The sequence below is a fragment of the Podarcis bocagei genome, assembly GCF_964188305.1.
Source record: "Podarcis bocagei genome assembly, chromosome: 8".
Taxonomy (NCBI): domain Eukaryota; kingdom Metazoa; phylum Chordata; class Lepidosauria; order Squamata; family Lacertidae; genus Podarcis; species Podarcis bocagei.
Genome location: NC_138133.1, coordinates 2,927,715 through 2,950,170, shown reverse-complemented (window position 1 = coordinate 2,950,170; position 22,456 = coordinate 2,927,715). Strand labels below are relative to the sequence as shown.

Here is a 22,456-nt window from a genome sequence, read left to right as displayed (position 1 = left end):
TAAAGGGGTGATCAATTGACCATTCCTACTTTATTTGAGATGTCTTTGCTTTACCACTCCAAGAAAGCTTAGAGTCATTGTTATTTTCGTTTTGTTGTCAGGTGACAACACTTTCATTTTTCTATATCCATCTGCTTCAATAATTGAATTTTATTTATTATGTTTTATTGTTTACAATTGTTATATTTTAGTACTTTCATCCTATGAAAGTCTCTCTGGGAACCTGATGGATGAAAAACATTTTCTAAATCAATCACATTTTTCAATAGCAGTAACTGATGAATTGATCTGTGATTAAGTGTTATTTTATCCTTATGGGAAAAGGGACTTCACTGGGTGGCAGGACAGGCATTGATAGATTCAAGAAAATTGCATGTCACTAAGATGCAATGAGAGGTGCATCTACACTTCTTTCTGCTGCTGGCTTGGCTCTTATTATTCTGAGTGCATTTGCCTTTTAGTCATCTATACATCATCTGCTTCTTCACCTGTATCAATTTTTCTTTTTCTATGGTGCTCCAATGCCTCAGGGTAACAGCAAGACCCGTCCCAGGAAGCCTGACTAGCATTTGCCTGTCTGCCATAATCTTAAAGCATATTAGGCAGCTGCACATTTCCCCCTTATTGAACAGGACCATAGGGCTACTTGGATAAATTCTGAAAACCTGTGTAAACTTTGCAAAAATTGTAACAGCTGAATAGGTTAAAATCAGGCTCATCTGGATGTTTTGCAGTATGTTTTGTGCTGTGGAAAATGATAGAAGGCACTGGAAAACAAGGCGAGCAACTGTACAATGAGAGCTTCCTATCAAAAAATGGCTGTTTTTACTGGGTTTGAGATTGTAGCTGTTAAAACTTCATTCAGTATATATGCCCAATGGTTTCTAATGGAATAAAAAGATGCATAACTGTATGCATGTCTAAAGCCCATTAATATATTCTAATCAAAGCTTTGGAAACAGCACCAGAAATAGGGCTTTTTGAGGAGTGGCACTTGGACATCTTTGCGTCTTTGAGCCCACTTTCTCCCTTTGTGGGAAAAGCAGCTTCAGATGAGAGGCACCTTAAGATGTGTGGCCCCTGGAAATGTATAGTGTTGTTGACTATGTGGTTGCCTAGCTAGAGCCAACCATTTTATGGATAAAATCCTATCAAAGGATTCTGGGACTGGAACTGTGGAAGATTAGTTTGGCCCCTGTGGAAAAACCACCATGAGACCCTTCAGTAAGGAGTATCCTGTTTCTGTCCTTGGCATCTGCATCTGTAGTCAGCCAGACAGCCCAGAGGTCTAGAAAACAATTCTACCTTAACAGCCTGTGTCGCACAGGTTGTTCTCCTCCATCATTAGAGAGTTCTCCTTCCTCTCTGTGGAAAACCTCAAATTCCTGAATAGGGATAGATCTGTCCATTTTTGGTTTCTCTAACTTTCAGTTCTCCACATTTCTGCATTCGTTTATGACTATTTATAGGGATGGGGGCAACTCTCCCAGCAGAGGAGTCCAAGTTGTGCTTTCTGCTGTTAGAAGCAATCCTGAATGTTTCCTCCTCACATTTTCCAGTACAAATTCATGTCTTCCTCAAATTGAACTTTTTATGTCACTTTGTGGAAAGCTACTCAAGCAGTGCAAGTTAAGCATTTGTTAAGCATTTTATCATACTGGGTTGCATCCAGTAGTGTTTGTCTAATTCATGAAAGGCTTTCCGACCCAGTGAAGGCTTCCATCACCAGAAGGGAGAGACAAGTGCTTTTCACTAATTCCCTGCAGTCACCTGTGCCACCTCCCACTCTGTTCTGAAAGATCCCACCATCCTATGGAGAAGATTATGTATAGGTGTAAGAAGGGCTACAGGGGAGAGGGGGAATTGGTGAAAATCACCTTCCTTCCAATTTTGCTGATGGAAGCCTCGGATGGATTAAAAACCCCCTTCATTCAGCACAAGGGACACTGGATGATGTAACTCATTAAGTTCTTATAATATATACAAAGTGAGAATACACAGCATCAGATGCTCCCATTCAACTTAGAAAAAGCATTCAGGATTTGTTTCAACTGAGCTGTCTTTGAGCACTATTATAAACACTAGCCATGATACATAAAATAAAACAATCAAGAACATACCTCTGGTTTCTTTGTGATCTCTATGAAAAACATGTGATTCTTCATTGGATAAATAATAATTAAAGCATCTCCAAAATCTGTTGGTATAATACCCCTGCGATAATTTCTGGTGTGCTCAGACCACACAATATGAACCTCATCATTTCCCAAGTGACGAAGCTGAAACGGCAAATTGGCTTGCTATTAATCAGGGTGATGAACACAACTTGAGAAGTTGGACAAACGGAATAATGCGTCAATAAAGAAAATTGTACATTTTCTCCTTAAGGGAATCCATCTTATTCAAAATATTTATGGGACCCTGGCTAGAGAGATTGTCCTAGTTTGATGTCCTTCTAAACTACGGCTTAGAGTTATGAGAATGTGCAGGAGCAAGTTCCGCAGTCTCCTCTCCTCCTTCTGTGTGGCTGCGAGATCAAAGCTTTTGCCTCAGTTACATATTAACCACAATTTAGCATGATGAATAGTTAATCTTAACTGCTGTTTGTTTAAATAAGCCATGGTTTCAAGTTGTCTTGTTTTAACAAACCATAATTAAACTATTGATTAGCCATAGTTTTTTGGGCTTGGACAACAAGTGGTGCTTAATGTAAAACTGAACCTTGCTATGGCTCATTGTCATAAAACTAAACTGATTTTGAGTGAAATCCAGATCAGCTTGTAGGATTATCTTATATTAGTATGGTGCTATTCATAAAAGGCTGACTTTCAAGGTTGGAAGCATAGGTTTAAAACCAGAAACATTCACTTAGTGCACACATCTTGGGCTAATTCAAAAGCAGTTGGTTGGGAATAAAAGATAACATGATACTGAAGAAGCTAGTTCTTCACTTGCTTGCCATGGAAACTGGATATTTTCAGAGTCCTTATATTTTGCAGAATAGCTGAAACCAGAATATTTTGATGAAAAATGAAAATTCTGAGGGTGGAATCTAATATAGTGTGAGTAGATGGCTAGTTGCAGAAGGAGGCTTCTTCTCTCCCTCCCCCCATGTGCCCCAGTAATGTGCTCTGGAGGACTGTGGTGTCCACGGAACTGAGTTTGGAGGCACATGGGGCCTGGAAGAGGAAGTTGAGAAACTGAAAGTCCTGTTGTGCAATAAGATTTCCAATGGGAAGACATGTTTTTCAGATGTACAAAGTTTAACTAGGAGGAAGAAAATTAAACCCAGCTTAGTTTCATTAGTACTTAAGTGTGGTTAACAGCATAAGATTTAGAGTAAAATGTATCTATCTGACATATTAAAATAAGTGTCAACTGTATTATAAATTAGTTGGGTGTAGTAGCTATGATTCTAGTTTGAATATGACTTAAACCCCTCATCAGCCAAGAAGTATACTAAGAATGTGTAGAAAAGCTGGTATCTGCTATATTCCAGTACCTCAAATTTGGATAGCTTAATTTGCACATTATGCAAATACCATGCAAATTATTAACTAATTATGCAGATCACATGGTAGTTTCAAGAATAAAATACTGCTCTAAACTCCAAGGACAAACTTGACTACGGCTTGCAGTTTCTTTGGAGAGAAACAAAGCACAAGGCTGGCTTCAGACGCAACTCAAGGCCAGACCATGGTTTACCTCCTGGCAGTGTGGGTACAGCAGCAGGGAAGGAGTGATGCCCCAGCACACGCTAGCGTGTTAAACTAAACTATGGTTAAAAGGTGAACTATGGTTTTAAGTGATGTGTGAATGAGCTCAGGAGTCGCTCAGTGTCACTTTTACAAGTTTTACAGAATGCTCATAGGGAAGTATTAATTCTAAATTGCAGATAATATTAAAAGGAGAAATAATATATACCTACATTTTTAACTACATGCGTAAGCAGCCTTAGGTTTTTAATGTTTCAGGATTAGATAAAAGTGAGTGTTCACATGCCAAAGGTCGATCATTCTGATTGAATCTAATCTGAATTTTACTATTAATCATGTCCTGACTTAATTTCCTCAGCTACCATCTGTACATCAGAATCTAACTGTAATTTACTGAAAAAAATTTCTTCTTCAAGTCTTATGAAAAAACTGCATGTTCAGAACCTAGTTGTGTGACATTCCACATATCCTGCTTAATTAAATAGCATTAAAAGCACTCTGCTTCAGCTATCCTGCAACATGCCTCCCAGGCAACACACCAATGCTAACAGTGGTCATGGTATACACACCTAATAGTCTGACCTCCTTTTCCAACTAATTGCATTACAGAGCCAGCTGGCTCCAGAAAGGAGTTGTCTGTGTGATTGAAGAACTTCTGCTTGGGGTAGGCATGGCTGCTACTTTTACTGAGTAATGGCCAGTCCTGACATCCCCATTGTCTGCCTGACAGAGTGCCCATCCTAAAATCGAAGTTTTATTTGTAAATTAACCAAGAAACTTCCTGCCAGAACAGCACTGCCTGGAGACTGATAATGTGTGCCTTTCATTCCCTTTCACTCTTACTGTATTCACTGCCAATTTGTTTTCTGCTGCCAGCCAGCCTTAGGCTATAAAAAGCCTTGTAAGACATAAGTGCAATTATAGTCCTAGAGTCAAATGAATTGAACAAATCCAATAGCACAGCTCTGTCTCCACTTTGCAAACCCCTACAGCAGTGAGATTAGCTGCTAAAAATCTAATCTAGCTATAACTAATGAATTTCTTGAGTAAAGGAGCAAGAGTTCAGTAGGGGGTTGTACCCAGCTTTCTGAACTGAGAAGCTCTTTGCAGCTAATTGTATATAAAAAAGCAACATACAGCTTTGACAAGAAACTATTAGGATGTTGCTATTACTATTCATTTCCATTGTGGCTGCAGGATGTCTGGATGAAACAGTAATACTATTCATAATGATAAATCATTGGATTCCAAAAGGTATTGCTGAATATGTCTTATTTTCAAAAGAAAAAAATATTTCAGTAATGACAATCATTTTGCAGCTAATACCATGTATTATATATTTGTAAGCACAAAAATGTAATTTCTAAATATGTTACCCTGTACTAGCATATGTATTAGGATATGCTCCTAATTATTTCACTTTATGACAATATACATTCATTAGAATTCTCTACTTATTTTACAAAACACATGTGGGAACAACTACTTTTCATTAAAAATAGAATCTCTAATAATTATTGCTATGACATCTGTCTTATTCTGTGGGTCACAAAATATGCCGCCTGCTGCAGAATGGTCACATTTAAAGGCAGCTTTTCTGGCCGGCAGGTGGTATGACCTTCTGTCATGCTATTGAGTTTGTCAGCTAAGCAAGTTGTTGAGAATTTTGCTTATTATGCTTGGAAACGGGCAAAGAAAAAAACAGGACACAAAACTGGTCAGAGTGCAAGTTATTACCTGAACAGCTCAAAAGACTCAGAGATATATTAAATATACCTTACTAAAAACCCAAAAGCAGTCTTAAAAGTGCCCGCTTCAGCTTCCAAACATCTGATTGAAAATAATCAGAATTAAATTATAGTCACCAGACTCCTGAAAATAAACTTTGACACAGTGTTTTGTGCTAGTTAACAGAGTGCAATCAACGTATGATTTAATTTTCTTATACCTGACCTTAGTAAATAACTGTTCTCAATTTGTTTTTTTAATTATCTTGTAATTGTATGCACACGTGCACCAGTGTTCACAATTTTTCATTGCTCCTTATCCAGATAGTAAGCACTGCTGAGTGTAATTTGTAATGACTATAATATGTAAATCAAAGTTAAAGTGTAAAATTAAACATTGTTTTAAAATAAGAAACTGCACAGAAGTCAGGAGAGGTTAATGCAGAGAAGAGCTTCTGTGTAAATGTAGTGTGTGGGTAGTTCTAATCAATGATCTTTGGGTGTTCATATGCATAAGAGTGTCCATTGGTCCCAACTCCCTGGGGCCCTGGAAGCCTGAGCACCCACAAAATTCCCCATGAAGGGGCCAGGCACCCAGAAATTTCGGGCATGGCCCATGGTCGTGGTGCCAAGTTGGCACTCCTGAGTGTGTCCCTGTTTTCATTTTTGAAATGATGGCGGGTTTGTGGTTTTTAGAAAATATACCGGCTAAAGGTGTGAAATGGAGAATGCTTCCTTGGTATTGTTTGATCACTTGTTTTGCAAGAGACAGAAGCAGCTGGAGTGGGGGAAGGGGAGATTTCACTCTCTGGCTTATTGTTTGTGGCATTTATACAGCCAGCCCAAAAGAGGATTAGAGTGGTTTGAAAGAGCAGACAAAGAAATACTATTAAAGAAAGCAAAGGTAAGTAGGAAAAGCCACAATATATGGAGTGCCTTTTATTAGGATCTGTGTCCCTCCTGTAAACAGCTCTGTAACAACAGATGGAAGAGACTTTCGTTTTCCAGCGCTGCCTTGGGGCACATGCCATTACTGCTTGGGAACATTACTTTTTCCCTCTTTTTCCTGTGAAAATCTGATGTTGCCGTTTCAGGAACAGGCAACGGAAGGTTTGTAGATAGTGCCAACTTCCAGATTGGCTGGGGTGGTGATGGGGTCCAGCATTAATAATCATTGCTCTTTCACTGTCAGCTACAAATGGAATTGCAACTGGGCTTCCACATGACAGGTTATATCGTACTTTCTGAGTATGCTCATCTTTCTATGTTCCATCTACACCAGCTGGTGTGACATAGCTGATGTGGGTGGGAAAGTCCAATTTAACGGAGTCGTCAACTAAAGCTCCATGCACATGATGAAAAACAATCTTTTCTGCCATTGCCACTAACCACATTCTTGAAAAGGCAATCTCTGGAAAGGGTTGTTGTTGTTGTTTTAGAAGGCATCATAGTGTTATGGTGCTATAACACACTTTAATTCAAGTTGCTTTTTTCTAATATTGTAAAAAATGTAGCTGGAAAAGCATTTTTACACTAACTGAAAAATCAGTTAAAAAATAAACAGGGTAATAAAAGGTGCCTATTACATTATAGTCTACTTTCTGACAGTGAGAGCTTTTCAACAGTGGAACAGTCTCCCTCGGGTGGAGGTGGACTCTCCTTCCTTGGAAGTTTTAAAGCAGAGGTTGGATGACCACCTGTCTTGGATGCTTTGGTTGAGATTCCTGCATAGCAGGGGGTTGGACTAGATGACCCTAGGTGTAACTTCTAACTCTACAATTCTATGCTTCCATGAATGTGTGCTGAACTGTGATAGTTTCCCTTGTCCAATGTGTCCTGGCCACATCAAAGTCCCACCCCTTTAAGAGGATGCAAGAGTAGTGCTAAGGCAGCGTATGAAGGGAGTTGTACTACGACAACATCTAGAGAGCACTTTGTTGGCTGCCCCTGCACTAGCAGCATTTATACTGTACAGAGATTGTACCAGTCCTCTGTTCTTTGGGAGAAAAGGGAGCATAAAGACCCTCACATCTATCAAGGAGCACTTTGGAACCTGCCATTACTGTGACTTTTGAGGTGGAAGAGCTTTTGTAAATGGAGGGGGAAGGATTTCATTTGATTCTTGCTTTTATGTACATCTTTTACATTGCTTGGAAAAGATTTGAAGCATCAGAAGGAACAAATTGCCCAAATTTCACAAGTGAGGGACAGAGGTAATTCGTTGTTGAACCAAGTACAACAGCCTTACAGGTATCTCATTGGGTTTGTACAACAGAGAGATTCTCAGATACTTTGACAGAAAGAACATATTGCACAGCTTGAGAAGGATTTTTGTCTTTTAAATAAAGAAAAGGTGACTTTGCTTCATATCAAAAATCAAATGGCAGCAGATTTAGAAAGATCACCATGAGTACAGACCTAGGTCATCCATCGGGCTTGAGCTTCCACAGCCGCTGCCTGCCATGAACCGCCATGACAGGACTGGCAGCAACAGCAGCAGCAGTTATGTTCTATGCTGTTGATAATACGTTATCCTGTTGTCAATTATACTGTTTTAAATGTGCATTTTATATTTGACTTCCTTTAGTAATGCTTTCATTTGAAATGTTTAAGATAATATTTTAGTTTCTTGTTAATTATGTTGGTTTGAATGTATACTTTATATTTGTTATATTATCTTTAGTAATGTTTTACTCTGGATTGTTTTATTTGATGTTTTAATGTTGTTGTAAACTGCTTTGAGATTTTTTCTTAAAGATATGAAGTGGTATAGAAATGAAATTAAGCAAGCAAGCACCTCCGAAGTATGCCATTTTATTTAAGTTCTGAACCAATTTCTGTGCAATTCAAGTTCTGCATAAAACATTTGAAAATTTCCCTGTCCACATGATCCACAGCAAATATATTTAAATGAGCACTATATTGTAGGACCTTTAGTTCTATGTTTACCTTTTTGGTCAGTGAGTCATCTGAATCAGAGGGCATTCGTGTAGAAACATGGAAAATAACTTCTGCAGTAGATGTAGCATAATAGGGTGCCGTTTGGCCTGTGCTGCCATTACGCTGAAGGCCCCCCATAAATCCACAGTGAGTTGAAAGATCAACCTTAATGAATCAAGTAAAAACAAAGAATTTACTCTCAATCTGCAATCGTAAGAAATTCCAATTAAACTAATGGGGCATCTCCATGAAAATAGGTTTAGAATTTACATTTAGTGACAATTCTAACACTGGAGATAGAGGTATTGTTTGCTGCATATTAAAATGTAGTATTTTTATAAACACTTAACTTCTCAAAAATACATTATTAAAAAGAGTTTCTTAGTCTTTCACTGAACTGTTTGACAAAGATCGCCTCTGAAATTGAATCATTTTTGTGTTTTTCTTGTGTCTAAAAATCATACAATTGTATATTTCAGTGATCTCAACAATAGAGTGCGTAACATGAAGTTCACTTCTGAAGCTTACTTCAGCAACTATAATTTACATTTTAGTCCCTGCAGAGCAAGGGCCTGCATTTATGCTACTCTGTAAAGCACCATGAGCATTGATGCAGCTTAATAATAAGTAACATTTTCCCCAAAACAGAAATCATAAATGCATAGGGCCAACAGAATAGAATCTCTCCCACATTAGCTGCCTCCAGACCTCTTTATCACAGAAGCCACAGCTCAAAATATGTCATCAAACAAGCCACTTCCCATGTTCCAGTAAGAGAGCCAAGCTGTCATGTGTCAGGACCTGGCATAGGAGCCATCTTCACGGGAACCTTGGCCTCCACAATCTTTCTAAGCAGGGGCCAAGCCCCCCACCCAATGTTGAGGGGGAAGAGGAGCCCCCCTCCAGAAGATGTGTGCTCAACCACCTGCTTGCCCCACCCCTGCCGCAACAACCAGGCCAAGGCCTCCCCCATGAGGCCCCACTGAGGCCTGCCACAGCCACACTTGTGGAAGCACACCTGCATGGAGCCCAACTTCCAGCACAAGGGCCACTGGGTTCTCACAGTCTGGGGCCCAAGTCGGTGCCTCTGCTCCCTGGCATGTTTGTTTAGGCTCTACTTCAAGTCTGCCCCTGGCCCTGCATTGCAAGAATAAGTGGGCGACTGCCAAACAGTTGAGAGGTTGCTCCATTGCTCCAAATATGGCAATTAATTCATGGGCTGACACTGACTTTATCACTTCAAAATTAAATATTTGGCTAATAATTACCTCCCAGCCAAGACCAGCAACAAACTCTTCATATGCTTGGCTTCCTTTTGAATTGGACAATATCGAACATTTATCTTCCTGTCCTTCAGCAATGTAAAATACTGCAATCTTGTGAGTTTCCCGGCTGCAATTGGAAATAACAAAAAACCCAAAGCAACCATAAATGAAATTTGTAAATATGTGAAAAATATTCTGAAAATGACATGTGATATGAAGTAGGGTCACGCTAAAATGTTTTGGAATGATTTTCAGGGGAGAGTGAACTTACCCACAGCAATGGTGGAGTTGGTAGCTTCCACTTTCCTACCTGAATTGCCTAGACACAGGGTTGGGGGAAAGCGGCAGCAGCCATTTCTTTCCTGAAATGCTTTTGAACAACACTACGTCCAGGGAATTCAGAGATAAAAGAGTGGCTGCTGATAAGAGCTCCACTGCCAGAGGCAGAAACATCCCCTCACAAGATACTCATACCATGTGCCACCTACCATCCTCCCCACACCCAAATTTTACCCTCTTCACCATGACGCTCCAAATTTTGAGCCATTTTTTAATTTAAAAAAATCACTCTGAACATTCCGCTTGGCCCTGGTGTCTTGCAGTACTGTATTTTTATTTATTAATTTTTTATCTCATCTTTCTCAAAGGAGTCCAGGGTGACAAACACTGAAGTGATATAAAACATGGCAGTGAAATTAAAACACTTAAATATAAATACTTAAATGCATCAGGCTTACAAAAGAGTAAAGTATGGATTTTCAGCTGCAACTACCAATGAAAATAGGAGTGAACTCTAATGAAATAAACTGAGATAAAAGTATAATGGTGGCCGGCTGACCATACCCAACTTTCACATACAGTGATTTGCACAAATCACTCTAAAACGAAAACTCTCTCTCTTTGTTTGCATCTGCATGTAATGCTAATCCATAATTTAGTGACACATGCAGGCGTAGGAAGGAACCACACTGCACATCCTCCTTCCCTCTATTCTACTCATGTGCCCCAATCTCTGCTGTCTTAAATCTTGGCTTGTCATGTTGATAGGACCAGGGATTGTGACTTCTCTCTAGCTGCAGTCAATTTCTAAAACAGCCAATAAACCTGGCTTGTTTAAACTCTCAAGTTAGGTCCAGACTCTCAAGTCCCTGGTCCAGACAACACAACATGCCAAGAAGGATGGAAATGGAAATGCTGCCAAAATCTACCCAAGGCCAAATAATAGGAAGAGTGGGCAATTTGGAGCACATGTGGCAAAGGTTTGCTGCAACTCGTTCCCCATCAGGTACATCTTACTAAACCTTGGTTTTGTGTGGTGTGCAAATGCCGCCTGCGTGCACCATATTTTAAGATCATTTAAAGAATACAGTGTATGGTATTTAACTAAATTTTACCCAGGGTAGACTCACTGAAATTAATTAACACATATAAGCTAGGCACATTAATTTTAATTAGTCCACTCTGAGTAAATCTTAACTGAATATTATCAAATAAAATAGTAAATCCATGATATTCATAAAAGCAGAAAAAATATAGTTCATTCTTAGAAACTGCCAGAGAGCCACAATCTGGCCTCCTTACTCACAATAGTGATGCAGTTCCTATGTGCAGTTGGGCCCAGGACCAAACTTTCTGAATAAGAGATGTAGCAGACAGTAATGCAAAGGAAGTCAGCCAAAGGTCTACAAGAAGGGTTCTGGCTAAGATAGGCTCCACAAGGAGTCAATAGCACCCACATTGTAGGCAAATGCAATGTAATGGTTAAGAAGCTACATAAGATGGGTTACCAAGAATTGGATAGTCAACTTAGCAAAGATGCAGCTATTGGCATATGTTGCAACATGCTACAATTTTTGAGTGTATATACTGAAGGAGGTGCCTAAAGAACAGTGTGCTACTTACATTTGAGGTCTTCAATTGTAATGGAATTGTTTTCCCATTTCTGCCCTCTATTTAAATCTGGCTTTCATATTATGTATGTAGTGAATCTTTATTGTGGAATAATATGCTACTACAGTGGTGCCCCGCAAGACGAATGCCTCGCAAGATGAAAAACTCGCTAGACGAAAGGGTTTTTCGGTTTTTGCGTTGCTTCGCTAGACGAATTTCCCTATGGGCTTGCTTCGCAAGACGAAAACGTCTTGCGCTTTTTTCTTAAAGCCGCTTGAAGAGGTGCAGTTGCGACGGACCGTGCTTCGCAAGACGAAAAACATCGCAAGACGAAAAGACTCGCGGAACGAATTAATTTCGTCTTGCGAGGCACCACTGTAATTATTGCTAAGACTCCTTTTGTTCCTTTATTTTAGAAAACATCTACCTCACCAAATTCATATTTGGTACTGCTTAATTCTCAATTAGATCTTTGCACCCTAAATTGACCAAAATAGGATTTTTGAGTAAGTGCAAATGGGAGCCACCAGTCCTGGTCACCTATTGTGCCCTCTCTTCAAATGACAGAAAGAGTAGAACATAGGAACTTACTAAGCCACCTTATACCACTGCAGACCATTGGTTTATGCAGCTCAGAATTGTCTACACTGACAGACAGAAACTCTACAGGATTTCAGGTAGGGAATCTTTTTCCAGTCCTACCTGGAGTTGCTGGGGATTCAACCTGGGACCTCATTTAGGAAAACAAATGCCCTACCAGTGAGCTTTAGTGTTCCGTGTAGAGTGAAAGCGCACACATAAACACTGTGCTTTTCCAAGAGATTTATGTCAAAATCAGATTCAAGAGAATTAATCTGAGCCTTGAAAAAGAGCTGAAAGACTTCCTCCTTCAGCTCTATGTACTTTTCAAGACAGAACCCCCCCCCCCATTTCATGATGAAGGGAGCAGGGGATTTTAGAGACTTCATGGACACCAGGGAAAGGATTCACAGGTACCAGGTTGTTGCTTATGAATTTTAGAGGCTTCATGGGCATCATGCTGTTGACCCTGGGCCAAAATACTGCTTGGAGAGCTCTAGTTTACGCTTAGTTTATACCCCAAATTCTACATCTTAAGCTTTTCTTCATACTTTCTCAACAAACTGAGTCAAAGTTAAAATTTAGACCCTCCACAAATTTAGTACTTGAAGCCAATCCAAAATTGTTTAAGGATCAAATGTGTTCTAATATGGAATTTCTTCAAAAATACCCACTTACAATTCCTATTTAAATTGGACCAGCTACAACAACATATAATATTTAAATAAAAATAAACCTAACACATTTCAGTTTTCCATAAACATAAAATAATAAACTGGACCTCATTCTGTAAATGTATCCATTAGTAGTTGCCTAGCTAAAAACTTAACTCACCATTGCCTCGAGTCCAAGTTTTTCAGCTCTCTCAACAATTTAGAATTTTTCTTCAGTAGATGAAAGCTTTTTCTACGGATATATGGAACACGTTATGGTGGGAAAGCTCCACGATACATAAACATTTTAATTTCCAGAAATCTCTCGAGTAACCAACAGGGAAAATTATAAAGCATTTACATTATATAATTTTGAAAATATCAATATATTTATTACAATAAAAAGCCTGAAGTTTGAATTGTTGTTTCCTCCACCTGCCAGTAATCCATCATTCCAAATCCATTTCCCAATCCACTACTATCTCCTGGGAATCACTCAGAATTCCACACCCAGATTACTTGGGTGAAACAGAGTCCTGCTGCGCCATGCAAGTATGAGGAACGCTTGATTGGCCAGTATGTTCTCAATCCCTCTACTATTTGTATGCAACTATAAATATGTAAATATGTCATCTTTCCCTTTTCAAAGTAGAATATAACCCCATCCCACAAAATTCCAACTGAAATATGGTAAAGTTGAAACCAGATCTTTCCAAATTATTCCCCACCCCCCTTACTTTCCTTTGCAAAGGCATGGGGAAATAGTTTTCTGACTGGGGAACGGCGGGGAGATCTCTTGAGTCAAATGGCATTTGAGAAACACAGAACAATACAGTGGTACCTCGGGTTAAGTACTTAATTCGTTCCAGAGGTCCGTTCTTAACCTGAAACTGTTCTTAACCTGAAGTACCACTTTAGCTAATGGGGCCTCCCGCTGCTGCTGTGCCACCACCACGTGATTTCTGTTCTCATCCTGAAGTAAAGTTCTTAACCCGAGGTACTATTTCTGGGTTAGCGGAATCTGTAACCTGAAGCGTATGTAACCCGAAGAGTATGTAACCTGAGGTACCACTGTACTAACAAAGAGTCTTGTGGTGCATTAAAAACAAACAATGGTATAATGGCATATGCTTTTATTAACTAGAGACCCTAGTCCAGTGATTCACAAACTTTTCTTCTCAAAGACCACTTGAATATTGCCAAGTCTTGACAGACTGACTTGTGTTGTGCTAGCTGCTGTATGATTTTTAATTGTATTTTTATTGCTTTTTTATTTCTTATATATTGTATTTCATTGATACATTTTATTCTATCAATTTTCAGTTCATTTATTTGGATAAATTTAACTTCCTAATTCTAGCTTCCAATTATGCTACTAATTCTCTCTACTCCTTTCAAGCTTAATAATGCATGAAGAAAAACAAGAAAGGATGGGGAAATTTGTTCTTTTTTTGGCGATGTATTTCCATTACCTGAAGCAAATATTTTATCAAGGCTAATTCTAGCCTCCCATCAGGTAAAAGACACAAAAGAATGGCAATAGCTTATTAGTGAGTTTATCTGGCACGATAAAAAGTCAGAGTTTTAAGCTGTTTCTATTTTATTTGTAAGCCGCCTTGAGTCCCCGTAAGGGAAAAGGCGAGATATAAATAAATAACATTGTTGGCATCCAACTGTCTTGAGAGACAGTGGCGTGTGCCTCCAAGGATGAAGTCAAACTGCTGCATTAGCAGCACTGAGGTGACCTCCCTGGAGTGCAAACCTGGGCAGTGTTTATTATAAAGTAACAACAACAGTTGAGTGCAACTACTATGTACAGAAAAGGGGCTTTGCATTTGTGTTTCAGTTGTCCCATCTCTTGACTCTTTTTTACTGTTTCCTCTTTCTGGCTGCTAATCCTGTCAACTCCTTACAAGTGGGCTCCTCTTTCTTCCTCTTGCTCTGTCTTTCACACTTGATAGATAGAACAGCCACTGCTCCCTCCGTTCACAGTGGCTGTTCCTGCTATTCTTTACAGACATGCTGCAGACCACCTGCATATATCCTGTGGACCACTGGCAGTGTGTGGACCACAGTGTGGGACCCCCGCTGTAGTGGTAGTAGTTACTTTTTTTATTATTATTATTATTATTATTATTATTATTAGTAGTAGTAGTAGTAGTAGTAGTTTCCAAGTCACCTTCAAAGAGTTAAAAGAAACTCTGCAAATCTAGCTTCTGGCCAGTCTGGGAGCCCAGAAGCACCCTCCCTTTCAAAAGATTTTCTGCTTTCCACTGGGTAGAGGTGCTTTTCTGAAAATGGGGACTTCCATTTGGATGGAAAGACAGTATTATTTCTAATAATAACAGTAATCTAAAACCCTACTTACCTTTTGTCCCAAGAATTCATTCCCAAGTCATTTAGCAAGAGCCTACATAAATGAAATGGTGCTTGGAGCTGTGCAGGTCTTGGTGCCTTTTGACTTTCAACTTTCATACTGAGATTGAAACTGCATCCATGCGCATACTCATTTTCTATGCAACTCTGCTGCATTATTGCTTCTAGTATATTTTTCTCTTGGTCATGGTTCATGACATATGGCGATGGCGATGGCTCATTCAATTTTAGTTGCGGGTGTAAAAGGCACTCAGGACTACTATTGCCAATCCTCTCTAGCAATTTATCAAGAGCATCTTCTCCTTCATATATTTGAATGAAGTCCATTGGAGGCTCAAAGTTCTGCTTATAATTGTCCAAAACTGCAGTGGATAGTCTTTTATTTTGATTTGGTAAACTACCAGCTAATGGTCCATGCATCAGCCTTCCATCCCATGAATACTTCCCTGAGATATCTCTAACAATTACTCTTACTTCTGAGAATGCTGCTTCTGGTTCATTGTCTATCTCCTTTTCAGAAGGAATTTGAAGATAAGATATAAGAGTACTGTCATTAAATACAAACAGTTGTAAATTTGGGCTTCTGAAAACTTCAGAAGACAGTTCTGAAGAGTCCACGTATGAGTTGTTGTGATTCTCACTAATAAGGCTGTGAAGAACAGCAGGTCCTCCATTCAGGGGATAATGGCCCAAATTGTTTACTAGATGTGCCATTATCATTCGTGCAGTCAAAGGTATTAATTCCAAACTCCTCCTCCTCCTCTCTGAAAGTAATAAAAAATAAATAAGCAAAATAAGCCAACTAAAATATGCACAAAGATCAAGGTAAATCATGTTTATATATGGCTCTGAAATTTGGGGGATGATGCATACTCTGATTTGGAGTCAATCAGCACAAATTTTAGGATACTAGAAAGATCTAAAAGCACATCATCTGCAGTCTGGAAAGTAGAGAAAGACCTATTCCTAATATATTTGAGGATAGTGATTAGGTTATTTACTCACTGGTTGAATATTAAGCCAGTGATGCAAATGAAGAATCAGGAATGAATAAATTGATAAACAGTAATTTATTATCATTGTTGTTGTTTGTTGTTGTTTAGTCGTGTCCGACTCTTCGTGACCCCATGGACCAGAGCACGCCAGGCACTCCTGTCTTCCACTGCCTCCCGCAGTTTGGTCAGACTCATGTTTGTAGCTTCGAGAACACTGTCCCACCATCTCGTCCTCTGTCTCCCCTTCTCCTTGGGCCCTCCATCTTTCCCAACATCAGGGTCTTTTCCAGGGAGTCTTCTCTTCTCATGAGGTGGCCAAAATATTGGAGCCTCAGCTTCAGGATCTGTCCTTCCAGTGAGCACTCAGGGCTGATTTCCTTAAGAATGTATAGGTTTAATCTTCTTGCAGTCCATGGGACTCTCAAGAGTCTCCTCCAGCACCATAATTCAAAAGCATCCATTCTTCGGCGATCAGCCTTCTTTATGGTCCAGCTCTCACTTCCATACATCACTGCTAGGAAAACCATGGTTTTAACTATACGGACCTTTGTTGGCAAGGTGATGTCTCTACTTTTTAAGATGGTGTTTAGGTTTGTCATTGCTTTCCTCCCAAGAAGCAGACGTCTTTTAATTTTGTGGCTGCTGTCACCATCTGCAGTGATCATGGAGCCCAAGAAAGTAAAATCTCTCACTGCCTCCATTTCTTCACCTTCTATTTGCCAGGAGGTGATGGGCCCAGTGGCCATGATCTTCTTTTTTTGATGTTGAGCTTCAGACCATATTTTGTGCTCTCCTCCTTCACCCTCAATAAAAGGTTCTTTGATTCCTCCTCACTTTCTGCCATCAAGGTTGTGTCATCTGCATATCTGAGGTTGCTGATATTTCTTCCTGCAATCTTAATTCCGTCTTGGGATTCATCCAGCCCAGCCTTCCGCATGATGAATTCTGCATATAATTTAAATAAGCAAGGAGACAATATACAGCCTTGTCGTACTCCTTTCCCAATTTTGAACCAATCAGTTGTTCCATATCCAGGTCTAACTGTAGCTTCTTGTCCCACATAGAGATTTCTCAGGAGACAGATGAGACAGATTAAGAACTTGCCATAGTTTGCTGTGGTTGACACTGTCAAAGGCTTTTGCATAGTCAATGAAGCAGAAGTAGATGTCTTTCTGGAACTCTCTAGCTTTCTCCATAATCCAGCGCATGTTTGCAATTTGGTCTCTGGTTCCTCTGCCCCTTCGAAATCCAGCTTGCACTTCTGGGAGTTTTCGGTCCACATACTGCTTAAGCCTGCCTTGTAGAATTTTAAGCATAACCTTGCTAGCGTGTGAAATGAGTGCAATTGTGCGGTAGTTGGAACATTCTTTGGTACTGCCCTTCTTTGGAATTGGGATGTAGACTGATCTTCTCCAATCCTCTGGCCACTGCTGAGTTTTCCGCACTTGCTGGCATATTGACTGTAGGACCTTAACAGCATCATCTTTTAAAATTTTAAATAGTTCAGCTGGAATATCATCACTTCCACTGGCCTTGTTATTAGCAGTGCTTTCCAAGGCCCATTTGACTTCACTCTCCAGGATGTCTGGCTCAAGGTCAGCAACCGCACTACCTGGGGTGTACAAGACATCCTGGGGTGTACAAGACTTTCTGATATAATTCTGGTATAATTCCTCTGTGTATTCTTGCCACCTCTTCTTGATGTCTTCTGCTTCTGTTAGGTCCTTACCACTTTTGTCCTTTATTATGGTAATCTTTGTACGAAATGTTCCTTTCATATCTCCAGTTTTCTTGACCAGATCTCTGGTTTTTCCCATTCTATTGCTTTCCTCTATTTCTTTGCATTGCTCGTTTAAGAAGGCCTTCTTGTCTCTCCTTGCTATTTTTTGGAAATCTGCATTCAATTTCCTGTATCTTTCACTATCTCCCTCGCATTTTGCTTGCCTTCTCTCCCCCGCTATTTGTAAGGCCTCGCTGGACAGCCACTTTGCTTTCTTGCATTTCCTTTTCATTGGGATGGTTTTCGTTGCTGCCTCCTGTATAATGTTACGAGCTTCCATCCATAGTTCTTCAGGCACTCTGTCCACCAAATCTAAATCCTTAAACCTGTTCCTCACTTCCACTGTGTATTCATAAGGGATTTGATTTAGATTATATCTTACCGGCCCAATGGTTTTTCCTACTTTCTTCAGCTTAAGCTTGAATTTTGCTATAAGAAGCTGATGATCTGAGCCACAGTCAGCTCCAGGTCTTGTTTTTGCTGACTGTATAGAGCTTCTCCATCTTTGGCTGCAGAGAATATAATCAATCTGATTTCGATGCTGCCCATCTGGTGATGTCCATGTGTAGAGTCGTCTCTTGTGTTGTTGGAAAAGAGTGTTTGTGATGACCAGCTTGTTCTCTTGGCAGAACTCTATTAGCCTTTGCCCTGCTTCGTTTTGAACTCCAAGGCCAAATTTGCCAGTTGTTCCTTTTATCTCTTGATTCCCTACTTTAGCATTCCAATCCCCTATAATAAGAACATCCTTCTTTGGCATCATTTCTAGAAGGTGTTGTAAGTCTTCATAGAATTGCTCGATTTCAGTTACTTCAGCACCAGTAGTTGGTGCATAAACTTGGATTACTGTGATGTTAAAAGGTCTGCCTTGGATTCGTATCGAGATAATTCTATCATTTTTGAGATTGCATTCCAGTACAGCTTTCGCCACTCTTTTGTTGACTATGAGGACCACTCCATTCCTTTTACGGGATTCTTGCCCACAGTAGTAGATGTGATGGTCATCCGAACTGAATTCGCCCATTCCCGTCCATTTTAGCTCACTAATGCCCAGTGATGTCAATATTTATTCTTGCCATCTCATTTTTGACCACATCCAACTTACCAAGGTTCATGGTTCTTACATTCCAGGTTCCTATGCAATATTTTTCTTTACAGCATTGGACTTTCCTTTCGCTTCCAGGCATATCCACAACTGAGCGTCCTTTCAGCTTTGGCCCAGCCGCTTCATCAGCTCTGAATCTACTTGTACTTGTCCTCCATTCTTCCTCAGTAGCATGTTGAACTCCTTCCGACCTGAGGGGCTCATCTTCCAGCGTCATAACTTTTATATGCCTGTTGGCTTTGTCCTTGGAGTTTTCTTGGCAGGGATACTGGAGTGGCTTGCCGGTTCCTGCTCCAGGTAACTTCCCTGGTATCTCCAAATAAGCATTCCTCCCCAGAACGCCTGGAGTGTGGGGTAAAGTGCTGTAGTGATAGAGGCAATCAGGTGGAGATACCATGCACAAGTGAGGTCTCCTGCTCATCCAAGCTACCTCCATCTAGCTATGGACCTTCTGATATCTTAATAGCATAGGCTAAACCTAAATAGTAAATGTGTTATAGCTAGATAAAAGTTCTTGCAAAACACCCACTTTTCTCATAGACCGCTCTCTAGAACTGTCTCTTAATGTATTAAAGCTAAAATGTCTTGCTGTTCTTCAAAGTAGATCCTGGATTCAAGATGGTGACGACAACGGCAGCATTAATGGCAGTTTTATGGTTTTAGCGCCATTGTTTTAAATGTTTTTAAACGTTTTACAGCTTAGGTTTATTGCTGCACCATTCTTCCCCACCTTATTCAATTTACTTCAGTATTTATTACCTTCAGCAACAGTGAGTAAGTTGCTCAGATCCGCAGAAGACTGAAACTGCATGGGTTCAGAATTCCTAACATTTCCAAGTGGCAAAAATGGATCATAGATATCACTAGAGAGGTCTGCAAGGCTTAAAAGGTAATGACTTTGCTGTGTATATGTGTTTGAGCCATGAACACAACTATGCAGGACCTGGAAAAAGCAAAAGGAAAATGAGAAATAGATTGTAACAGAAAATACTACACTATACGGTTGTTCAGTAGGTTGCACGTTGGCCATATCCAAAACTCCTCCAATGGTACCACAAACATTAAAAAAAATAAATGTGACAAATAAATACTTGTTCTTGGGAGCTTCAGCTAGAAGTTGAAGTGAAGCAGACAGGGTCTCTTGGCCCGACAAAGGCATGTCAGGCTCCTAACACTGACATTGAGCCAGGTCAAATGCAAGACAACATGATGCCTGCTAATCACAGGGGCCAAGACTGTACACTTCCATTCTCTTTGTGCCTGAAGCAGGCTCTAAAGCTATCTGAGAATAGTCTCAGATAGTTCACTTGATTCCTGGTTCAAATGAAATGACAATTGCATTAGGGATGGCATGCCCAACATTTTGTCCTGAATAATGTCATCACAGCAGGATGCCACTTTTTCAGGATCTAGGTCTATTCTGCTTCCGCCATGTCTGAACCAAGCAATAGTGGAAAACCTCTAGGCATCAGAGGTTGGTCACCAAGCTATCCATGCCCATCTTTTCTGTGTCTGATGTCATATATGAATGACATCAGCCATGGTGCAGTTCAAGCCAAAGCTGCTGCGGAAGACTGCACTCTCAATTCTTCTTTTCCAACCACAAACTGAATTGAATCTGGGGCTCCAAAGAAATAATTGGGAACACTCCTCACAATTCTTTTTTCGCAGCTGCAGACTGAAGTTACAACCACCCAACACCATATTATTTATTTACTTTATATATTTAAAAGCATTTCAATATCACTTTATACAGGGGTTGGGAAACTATGGCCCCCGGGCCGGATCAGGCCCACCTGGGTCCTAAATCCGGCCCGTGTCGCGAAGTTGGAACCTGCTGCGAAGCCGAGACTCCTGGTGATGGCGATGGAAGGAAGAGGCCAAGTGGCGGCAGCTCTGCCACTCAAACGCCGCACCTGGTTTACCTTAGCGGAGGTTTGATTGGCAGAGACATCCCCACGTCATGCTGAGGCAAAGCAGGCACGGTGTTTGATTGATAGAGCCGCTGCTGCTTGACCTCTTCTGCCTGCCGCCGCTCAGCCTCTTCCTCCCGTCGCTGCCCTGGTGCTCCTGTGAGCTCGCTCTGCCTACCCACGAGCAGCAGCGGTGGTGGTGGTAGCCCCTGGGAAGGTAAGTGCAGTGGCTGGGGCTGAGGGTGGGGAGAGGACTACTTGCCCCTCTCACCTCTTCTTCTAGCTCCCCCCCCCCGGTGCCGCTTCTCTGGCCCACCACAAGGTCTGAGGGACAGTAGACCAGGTCACTGCTAAAAAAAATTGCCAATCCCTGACTTAATATTTCAGAAATTTCGTAAGTGGTGTATAATCCAAAAAACAAAGAAGACACCATTAAAACAATGGGCCCACAGATGTCAGGTGAGTGGCTCTGCCCACTTATCCTCCAGCTGGATCCAACCCCACCCTTGAGATAAAGGAATCATGTGGACACACTGAATGGCATGGTTCCTACTTGTGCCAGTTGATCGACTCATTTTGTTTTCTTAAAAGTTGATTAAATGTTAAAAATGCAGCACAGTGAATAACAAAATAAAATTATGTATAATGCTTGGCAATGCTTAATTCCTAACGACCTTTGAAAGCGTGTGGAGGCTTGTTTGTCCAGGAAAAAAATGGAATCGTAATGGAATCGTAATCAAATCTAGCTCAAAAGCAGACAATATCCCACTAATATTATAGTTTACTGCTTAATAATTTTGCCTTTGATCACAACAAACAACACAATTAAGCAATAGGAGGAGAAACATGTACTTACCCTATATATGTAATCAAGCAATGGAGCTTTAGAAGAATGTTGATCTTCAAGACTGGAAGTCAACAGAGGCTCCAGCAGCATTTTCATGGGTAATGTCATACACCAGTCCAACAAACAAAGTAATAACGAAACTATAAACTAAATCAGAAATATGTAGATTACATTAGTTCTAACTAGAAAATATGAAAAACTTGATAAAGTAAGAGAAACCACATATGCAAATGAACGCTGCATGTAAGCTTCCTTGAGCTGATTCGTCAGATACTAAAAGTCAGTCTGTTACCATTGATGTTAATATGAATAAAGATGTATGTATATATTTGTTCCACTATAAGTCTTCACAGAAATATTGACAGAATTTAGCCCATGTTAATTACTGCAAGTTTTCATCAGATATATGGAGCACTATTTAGGAATATACCTGACTATTCTGGTGCATCAGGTATGTGCTATATGTAATTAATATAAAAATAACAAATCCTCAGCCTGGATTCAGAGGAGCTATTTAGGAAACCTAGGCTTGAGACTCCATGTAATTGGTGGATAAAAGAAAATGTAAATAAGTTTACTACTACAACATTAATAAATTTGGCGAATTTAAATTTCTTAAAAATCAGAACATATGGATGATCATTCTTTTAATTAATAAAAAGTTTTCCATTTT

General features: G+C 40.1%; 1 protein-coding gene across 8 annotated transcripts in view; it reads right to left on the bottom strand.

Moving 5' to 3' along the window:
- Positions 1–22,456, bottom strand: part of RALGAPA2 (Ral GTPase activating protein catalytic subunit alpha 2) — a 200,169-nt gene that overhangs the window by 56,690 nt on the left and 121,023 nt on the right. For all 8 annotated transcript variants that reach the window (XR_014011001.1, XM_081205947.1, XM_081205949.1 and 5 more), the window contains 7 exons: positions 21,793–21,930; positions 19,783–19,966; positions 15,139–15,910; positions 12,952–13,023; positions 9,652–9,775; positions 8,393–8,548; positions 2,121–2,279 (listed from right to left, as the gene is read on the bottom strand). Coding sequence is in view for 7 of the 8 variants with exons in the window: in XM_081205947.1 (XP_081062073.1) it covers positions 2,121–2,279; positions 8,393–8,548; positions 9,652–9,775; positions 12,952–13,023; positions 15,139–15,910; positions 19,783–19,966; positions 21,793–21,930 (1,605 nt within the window). In the remaining variant the exon portion in view is untranslated. The remainder of the gene's footprint in view (positions 1–2,120; positions 2,280–8,392; positions 8,549–9,651; positions 9,776–12,951; positions 13,024–15,138; positions 15,911–19,782; positions 19,967–21,792; positions 21,931–22,456) is intronic.